This window comes from Galeopterus variegatus, unplaced genomic scaffold, assembly GCF_000696425.1.
Source record: "Galeopterus variegatus unplaced genomic scaffold, G_variegatus-3.0.2 Scaffold5461, whole genome shotgun sequence".
Lineage (NCBI taxonomy): Eukaryota > Metazoa > Chordata > Mammalia > Dermoptera > Cynocephalidae > Galeopterus > Galeopterus variegatus.
In genome coordinates this window covers 87393-96519 of record NW_007731572.1, presented here as the reverse complement: position 1 = coordinate 96519, position 9127 = coordinate 87393, and the positions used below count along the sequence as shown (strand labels likewise).

At 56.1% G+C, this 9127-nt stretch overlaps 1 protein-coding gene across 1 annotated transcript in view; it reads right to left on the bottom strand.

Annotated features, from left to right (window-relative positions):
• Positions 1-9127, bottom strand: part of STK32C (serine/threonine kinase 32C) — a 50478-nt gene that overhangs the window by 6578 nt on the left and 34773 nt on the right. Inside the window, exons 3-9 of the mRNA XM_008589460.1 lie at positions 7612-7785; positions 6517-6554; positions 6306-6395; positions 5727-5830; positions 4958-5074; positions 3356-3481; positions 3137-3268 (exon numbers count right to left, since the gene is read on the bottom strand). Of these exons, the coding sequence (XP_008587682.1) occupies positions 3137-3268; positions 3356-3481; positions 4958-5074; positions 5727-5830; positions 6306-6395; positions 6517-6554; positions 7612-7785 (781 nt within the window). The remainder of the gene's footprint in view (positions 1-3136; positions 3269-3355; positions 3482-4957; positions 5075-5726; positions 5831-6305; positions 6396-6516; positions 6555-7611; positions 7786-9127) is intronic.

The following is a 9127-nucleotide window of genomic DNA, read 5'->3' as shown; positions in this document are numbered from 1 at the left end:
ATAGGTCAGAAACACAGATCTACATAATGGAAAAGCATTGGAGAAGGAATAAATAAAGGTAAAATAAAATCTTTTATTTTTCTTATTCTTAGTTGATCTGAAAGATAACTGTATAAAATAACAATAGTAACAATGTATTGAGTCAATAGCTTATAGGTAAATGAAAAGGGCAACAACAATGTCATAGGGACGGGAGGAATGAGCTGGAGATGACCTGTTATGAGGCTCCTCCATGGCATGTGATGTGGCACAGTGTCACTTGAAGGTGGACTTAGATAAGCTACAGGTACATTGCAAACTATAGGGCAACCACTGTAAGTATCCTTAAGAGACGTATAACTGATAGGATAAAGGAGGAGATAAACAGAATCATATAAAATGCTTAATTAAAACTAGAAAAGGCAGAAAAGGAGGGAAAAAGAAGAAATACAACAAACAGACAACACTCACAAATACCATAGGTATAATCCAACTACACCAACAGTCACGCTAAATGTGAATGGTCCACNGGAGATGACCTGTTATGAGGCTCCTCCATGGCATGTGATGTGGCACAGTGTCACTTGAAGGTGGACTTAGATAAGCTACAGGTACATTGCAAACTATAGGGCAACCACTGTAAGTATCCTTAAGAGACGTATAACTGATAGGATAAAGGAGGAGATAAACAGAATCATATAAAATGCTTAATTAAAACTAGAAAAGGCAGAAAAGGAGGGAAAAAGAAGAAATACAACAAACAGACAACACTCACAAATACCATAGGTATAATCCAACTACACCAACAGTCACGCTAAATGTGAATGGTCCACATACACTGACTGAAAGACAGGTATTCTCAGAGTGATTAAAAAAGACAAAGAACCCAAATTTAAAAGGACTTGAATAGAATCCTCCAGGAAGAAATGCCTGAAAAGAGGCTCCATATCATTAGCCAGAGAGATGCAAATCGACACCACAGAACCACTTCATGCTCACTAGGATGGCTATAATTAAAAGAAAAACCAAGTAAACCAGACCATAGCAAGAGCTGGTGAGGACGTGGAGACACGGCAGCCCTCCCGCGCTGGTGGGGCACGTGGACGGCGCTGCTGCTGTGGGGGCTGGTCTGGCGTAAACGTGCTGCACAGTTACCACGTGGCCCAGTCACTTCTCTCCGAGGCACACACCCAGGAACAATGAAAACACGTCTGCACAAAGACTGGCACACAAACGCTCAAGCAGCATCATTCAGAATAGTCAAAAAGTGGAAACAATCCAAGTACCCATCAACCATGAAGGGTAAGCACAAATACTGACCCTTGAAAACATCACGCAAAGACGCCAGTCACAAAAGAGCTTATGTCGCATTATTTCATTTATATTAAATCTCCCAAATAGGCAAATCCATATTGACAGAAAGTAGATTAGGGGCTGCCAGGGGCTTGGAGGCGGGGGACTGGGGTGAGACTGCCGATGGGTAGGGGTTTCTTTTAGGGGAGATAAAAAGTTCTAACATCAGACCGTGGTGTTGCACAACCCTGTGAATAGGCTAAAATCCCCACTGGATTACCTCCTTTAGATGGGTTCATTGTAAAGTAGGTCAATTATATCAAAATAAAGCTGTGACCAAAAAAACCCTCACTCAGACTCGAGGTTCTTAATTTTCCAAGTAAGACACTGGGATTTTTTTTCAGTGGTGTGTTCCTTTCAAAACATCTACCCACCCACCAGCCACAGACAAAGCTGAGTTCCTCCGTCCAGGGTGCCTGGCCTCGCGTGTTCCTGTCCAAAGCCTGCTGGACGGTCAGCGTGGCCAAGCCAGGCTCTGCACACTGCCCACCCCTGGGTTCTCTCCTGAGGGCTCCTATCCCATCCTGGACCTGCTTCCACACCCCAAAGCCCTAGCTCTGGAGATGCCCTGGTAAGTGGGACTCAAATATTCGACAGTGGGAACACAGAAGAACCCCAGCGAGCGCCTCCCCACCATCCTGAGACTCTTCCCAGCACCGCACCTCCTGCTCCCTACAGGCGGCATCTCTCCACCTGCAATCTCACCCACGTACACCAGGGAGCACCACGAGCGGTCCTGAAGGGGTGGGGGATGGGAGTCTGGCCCAAGGGGCCTGTGTTCCCTGAAACACTGAGGCACCCCGGGATAACCCCAGCCCTGTACCCCACATCATGGTGAGGAGGGGACTGATACCCACCTGCCCAGATCCACACAGGCCCACCAGGTTTGCAGAGATTGCACAGGGGTTGGGGGCCTGAGAGGACCCTCCCTCCCCAGACTCAGATGGGTCCCAGGACAGGGGGACCACTGTTCGTACCCAGTGTCACCACTATCACCCCTGACAACAGCACTCACGACCTTGACTGCTCTTCTGTGAGTGCCAGCTGTATGCTGGTGTCATGGGCTAAGCTGTGTCCCCCAAGAGACGTGCTCAAGTCCTAATGCCAGTATCTCTGAATGTGACCTTATATGGGAACAGGGTCTTTGCAGATGTGATGAAGTTGAGGTCCTACTGGATTAGGGTGGGCCCCAATCCAATGACTGGTGTCCTTCTACGAAGAGGAGAAACAGCCCCACACAGAGGCGGCTAGGTGGCCATGGAAGCAGACACTGGAGGGATGTAGCTGTGTGCCAAGGAGCCCCCAGGACACCAGCAGCCATGACGCGGGGAGGAGCGAGGAAGGACCCTCCCCGAGAGCCTTTGAGGGGACACGGCTCTACCCACGCTCTGGCCCCAGAACCACGAACAATACATCTCTGCAGTTTCAGCCACCTGGTTTGTGGTCATCTGTTACGGCAGCCCCAGGACACTACTGCACCCAGGCATGGCATTAAGGGCTTCGCATACGTGATCCCCACACATGCTCACAGCCCGTGCTCCCGGGGGTCACTGCCTGCCCCATGTCAGAAGGAGCGAGAGGGTCGGAGAAGCTGCGTGACGGGGAGCCAGGGTGGGTGGTGCTGGGAAAGGCAGAGGGAAGGTTGGGGGCTTCTCAGGATGCCGGCAAAACAGTCCGCCAGGCTTTCGAGATGTGCACCCTGCCCAGGGCCCTCACAGGACAACGTGAGGGGACCTTTATACATGCACACAGGTGGTGGAGAGGACCCCGGGCCAGCAGGGACCCCACCCGCCCCAGCACTCACGGACTGGGAGCTGTCCCTGCTGTTGTCGCGGGACCTGTTCTTGGCCAGCCGCTTCTTCTTCTTGTGCAGGGGCCTGGACTCCAGGATCATCTCCTCCAGCTCAAAGGTGGGGTCACAGTGCAGGCGGCCTTTCTGCAGAGGGACAGGTGCTGAGCCCCAGCCCACAGGCACTGCCCACCGCCCAGCCCTGGAGCCGTCTGCGCGCCGCTGCTGGCTTACGTTGGGCACGAAGCCCGGCTCCACCTTCTTCTCGCTCAGGTCGTCCCACGGCACGCTGGCCAGCGACGGGGCCGCCTGCATGTCCTGGAGGCTGGAGAACCGGTGCTCGGGGTTCACGGTGAGGAGCTGCAAGAAGGCCAAAGTGAGCCCGGCCGGACCCCAGCAGGCAGCCGGGCTGGACCCAGGCCCAGCACCCACCAGCACAGCAGAGCCGGCCACCTGCCTCGGCCTGGGCATCTATGCAGTGCCCGCCAGGCCTCCAGTTTGGAAATTCAGGATCTCAGGGCACAATAGGAAAGGTGGAGCCAGTTTCCAGCAAAGCCATGTGGCCGGCTCAGCAGCTGGGCCCAAGGGACCACCTGATCTGCGAGATGCTGGCCAAACCCCTGGCGCCCAAGGACAGCAGCGGAGTCTGCAGGGCTGTGCTGCCATATTCGCCAGCAGGTGGCAGCCCAGGCCTGGCTAGCGGCTCTCTCTCTGCACGTGGCTGGGGACAGCAACTAATCCAAAAAAGTCCTCCAGCACAGTGAAGAACCTCCACGGCCAGTGAGCCCCGGGCAGCGTGCGTGACCAGGGCAGCAGCACCACAGGGCCGGGCACCTCCCGCCTGGCTGCTGATGCCGTGTGCCATTGCCTGTCCAGGGGAAATGCTGCAGTCCCCATTGAGGCCTCCCCAGGCCTGGGACTTGGCATGTGGGTCACCCCCACTTCCCGCTCAGGCCCTCTGGAGCCAAGGTCCCCCCTTGTGAGCCACCAGGCAGGGTGGACAGAGCTTCCTGGGGCAGGGGAGAGCACCAGCCAGGCTGCACCTCTCTGAACATCTAGGCTGCTTGGCTACAATTCCAGGACAGGAGGACTCATGGGCAGGCGTCCAGCCCTCTGACTTCCCTTTCAGAAGCACCAGCCATATTGTTTACAGCACGGCCTTCCAAGTGGGGAGCTGGCAGGCCAGCGAGGAGCAGACCCCAGCCCAGCCTGAGCATGATGGGAGGCCCCGCTGACAGCAACACCAGGCCCCGAGCCCCGCCAGGCTGATGCCCCTGGGCTGCTGCAGACATGCTTAGGCCCTGGGAGGTGCCCAGAGACCTGGTTTCTTTTGTGCACTCCCTGGGTAGAGCACCCTTTCCATAGGAGGACAGGGCTAGAGGCCAGAGAGCAGTGTGGGCCCCGCACCTGGCCCCAGTGCACACCCGGGCGCGGGTGAGCTGGCACAGGACTTCTCTGCACCGCGGTGTGAGCTTTTGTGCAGGGGGTGATGGCCAGTGCCCAGGCACGCAGGCTCGCTGTGGGGATGAAATTAGACAGTTGTGCACAGTGACTCCGCACATGGCAGGGGCCCAAACAGGGCTCGCTGTGATAAGAGACAACCAGGCCGCCCCGCCCGGCTGGAGAGGAACACAAGATACACAAAACACACGAGCCGGGCTTGCTTTCCCTGACACGCGGGTCTCAGAGCCGCTGTCTGGGGAAGGCCTCCACGAGGTGCTAGTGAAGGGGTCTCACCCACAAGAAGGGGTGCTGAGTCTGCACCGGGAGGGGTGCCCACCCTGAGCTCCACGTAGAGTGAGCTGGGGGGCAAGGAGGCACGGGGCGCAGGCTCACCTTCCGCAGCAGGGCCACCATCTCCTTGGACCAGGTGGGGATGTACTGGACACTCACAGTGCTGAACAGCTGCACCAGGGACTCCACAGCGTCACTCGAGTGGACATCGTAGGGCCTCTGGGGGCAGAGACAGTGTGGTGCCAGGTGCTCCTTGTCCCCCATCACACCCAGAATAATGCCAGGCACCCAAGAGCACTCCCATACCCTCACCCCAAGTGCAGGCACAGGTCTGAGCACGTCCTCCCCCCACACGGAGCAGCAGGGAGGTGAAGCCAGCCCCTAGGCCGCCCCACACCACAGCCCCCCGAGGGCCTGGGTCCTGGGTGGGTCAGCCCTGGAGGGCCAGGAGGGGGCTGTCTCCCTCAGAGGTGGTGTCTGGTGGGGTGGCCGAGGGGGCACAGTGCCTTGGACAGCCCCCAAGAAGGTGTGGGGAGGGATAGTTTGGGCCTGAGGCAGCGGTGTGGCCAGGGGGGGAGCACACAGGGACCCCCACGGGAACCCTGCGGGAGGTTCCGAGGAGGCGCCCTGCTGGACAGCTCTGCAGGGCAGCGAGCTAGCCCCAGCACGGGCCAGGACACCCACAGTGAGCTTACTCCGTCCTTCGCCTGCTCAAGCATTCACTCATTGACCCAGATGCTTTGCTAAAAACAGAGTCCTCAGGGGCTAGTACAAACATTCCTGGGCACCTGGGGACTGGGGCAGCCTCGTCCCTCCTGGTGCTCGGGCCAGCTGGGGTCTGAGGGCCCCGCGGGGCTCAGAAGCTCCGTACCCATCCTCGCAGCAGCTCGTAGGCCATCACTCCCACCGACCACCAGTCCACCTCGAAGGAGTAGCCGGTCCCACCGCTGACGAAGGAGTGGAAGATCTCCGGAGCTTTCCAACAGAGAGGGAAGGACAGCCGAGCTGCCGCAGGGATGGCAGCCCCACGACCAGGCTGCCTGCAGAGCCGGCCAGGGAAGCCGCCCTCCCCGGGGCTCTGCCCTGACCCCCCTGGAAGCAGCCAGTCCCAGCCCCAGCAGAGAGACAGATGTGCAGCCAGACCTTGGCTCTGCTCAGGTCCTGCCACCCTGACGTGGTGTTGGTCTCGTCTCACTTTTAAACCCCATATCTCTCATGTGCACCCTTAGATCCTCTGTACGCATCAAATATGACTGTTGCAAAAACCATGGCCCCATCATTATGGCTGCGTGACTTTAGGGACATGGGTTAACTTCACCAGCCACAGACTCAGCACGGGAGACCCCCAAGGGCCAGCGGGGCTGCAAGGCTGGGAGTGAGGACTGGGCCGTGGGCGTGGCCAGGTGTGGCCAGGGCAGGTGGGTGACAGTCTGAGTGGCCTTTGGCTTACCCATATACGGCTTGGTGCCGGCTAATGCCGTCGCCCTCTCCCCGTCCTTGATGATGGTGGCGATGTTGAAGTCGGTCAGGTGTGCGTGTCCTATGAGGAGAGAGGGCAGGTGCAGCTGTCCCGGGACCAGACATGTCCTTGTGGGCAGGGTCACTGCCCACCCATCGCTGCCCACCCCCACCTCTGACCACTGCCAGCTGGCGCCGCATACCTTGCTCATCTAGGAGAATGTTGTCGGGCTTGACGTCTCTGTAGGAAGTGGGAAAGTGGGAAGACGCTCCTGGAGCCCCTCCCATCCCTGCCCCGGAATCCCTGGCAGAGCCGAGGTTCCCAACACACCCCCCACACCCACCCCCCGAGGCAGAGGCCTGGGAAGCTTGAGCTGGTCCTTGGGACAGCACTAGCCCTAACACCTCTGGGTGGGACAAACAAAGAGGTACCCCCCCTTCTGGCAACATTCCCAGACATCACTGGGTGAAACCAGCGCCTCCATTCTGGTGGGGGGAGCCACCTCCAGGATCCCACCTACTGAGACCAGACTGCAGGACAGCCCCTGGCACTGGACACAGAGGGGTGCCTGCAGCCTGAAGCTTCCAGAGGACAAAAGCAGGCCCTCCTCGCCTGGACCCCCAGGATGGCCCCTCTGCCAATGCCCCGGGCTGTGCAGAATGGCCAGCGCCAGCCTGTCCCTCCCACGATGAGGCCTCATCATGGGAGACCAGCCAGCCTCAGCCTTCACTATGCCTTGACTCCCAGGCACACAGTTGGCACTCAGTGTCTGTCTGGTGCCTGAATCAAGACCAGATAACAAAACGCTCGAGGGCAGAGAAACCAGGTCTATCTGACTTTATAATACACCTTGCAGAATTTTTAATTTTGTTCTGTGGCTACAGAATTTCAGTCTAATTTCTGCTTCTTAATTTTTCTGCTTTCAGCTAATGTTAGGATCAGTTGAAATTCCCCAGGCACATGGTAGACGGACACACAGGTTATGCGGGTTATGGCGGAACCCCGCAGTTAAACAGACCAGATGAAAGCCACTTGATGTGACCAGGTCCTGTGTCCACCCATGACAGCTAACAGCCCTCTGTGCCCAGCTCAGCTGGGGCTACTTGGACAGGGTCCACCCCTCAGTTGGGCACTAACTATGCAGCTGTGGAGCTGACTTTGGAGCCAGGCATCAATCCCAGGTGCACAGCCGGGGGTGTCCTGTTGGAGTATGGACGTACCTCAGGTGGCCTGACCCGAAGCTACTGCCAGCCTGCCTGACCAAGACAGGGCCCCACCCCATCAGGTGTGCACACACCTGTGGATAATGTGCTGACTGCGCAGGTAGTCAAGGGCCAGTGCCATCTCGCAGATGTACAGCCTCACCGTGTCCTCGGAGAACTGGACATTCTGCTGCAGGTGGTAGCGCAGGTCCCCGCCCAGAAGCAGGTCTACCACCATGAACATGTCCTCCTCATCCTGGAAGGAGTACCTGTGGGCACCAAGGGAGGACCTGGCATGCCCACAGCTGGGGAACCAGAACCATGACTCCTGCCACACCTGGCATGCACCCCCCGCCTAAGGACCACTGCCCCATACCACCATCACCCACAGGGCATTCCTAGGAGCAGGGGCCTACCCAAGGTGCCATCTGTACTCTTGCTCAAAGCTGCTCTGAGCTAAGGCCTTTGGGAAAGACAGAGCACCCTGTCCTGGGGGTGGCCTAGCTGGGGGCCAGAGATGCCTGTGAAAGACAAATGGACAGCAGAAATACAGAGCTTGTCCCTGGTTGTTTTGGGATGCCCTGGTTTCCTCCTCTGTAAAATGGGGATAAAAACGTCTGCCCTGGGGAGTTGTTAAAGAATATGAGATGGTATGGGTGAAGTTCTTGGCACAGTGCTTGGCAAGAGGCTGACATTTAATAACCAACAGGGACGGTGATAATGTTGATGGTGATTATGATGAAGGTGATGATGGTGATGATAATGATGGTGGTGGTGGTAGTGATAGTGATGATGGTGATGTTGATGCTGATGGTGAAGATGATCATGGCGGCGATAGTGGTGATGCCATGTTGATGATGATGGTGATGGTGGTGGTGATGGTCATGGTGGTGGGGGGTTATGGAGATGATGGTGGTGGTTAAAGTGATGATAATGGTTATGATGATGGTGATGATGGTGATGGTGATGATGGTGGTGATGGTGGTGATGATGGTGATAATGATGGTGATTATGATGTTAATGGTGATGATGATGTTGATGTTGGTGATGATGGTGATGGTGATGACAGTGATGGTGATGATGGTGGTGATGGTGGTGATGATGGTGATGGCGACAATGATGGTGAGGATAATGATGGTGATGATGATGTTAATGGTGATGATGTTGATGTTGGTGTTGATGGTGATGATGTTGGTGATGATGGTGATGGTGATGATGGTGGTAATGGTGATGATGGTGATGATGGTGATGGTGGTGATGATGGTGGTGATGGTGATGATGATGTTAATGGTGATGATGATGTTGATGTTGGTGATGATGGTGATGGTGATGACAGTGATGGTGATGATGGTGGTGATGGTGGTGATGATGGTGATGGCGACAATGATGGTGAGGATAATGATGGTGATGATGATGTTAATGGTGATGATGTTGATGTTGGTGTTGATGGTGATGATGTTGGTGATGATGGTGATGGTGATGTTGGTGATGATGGTGATGGTGATGATGGTGATGATGGTGATGGTGGTGATGGTGGTGATGGTGATGATGGTGGTGATGGTGGTGATGGTGGTGATGGTGATGATGGTGGTGATGGTGGTGATGATGGTG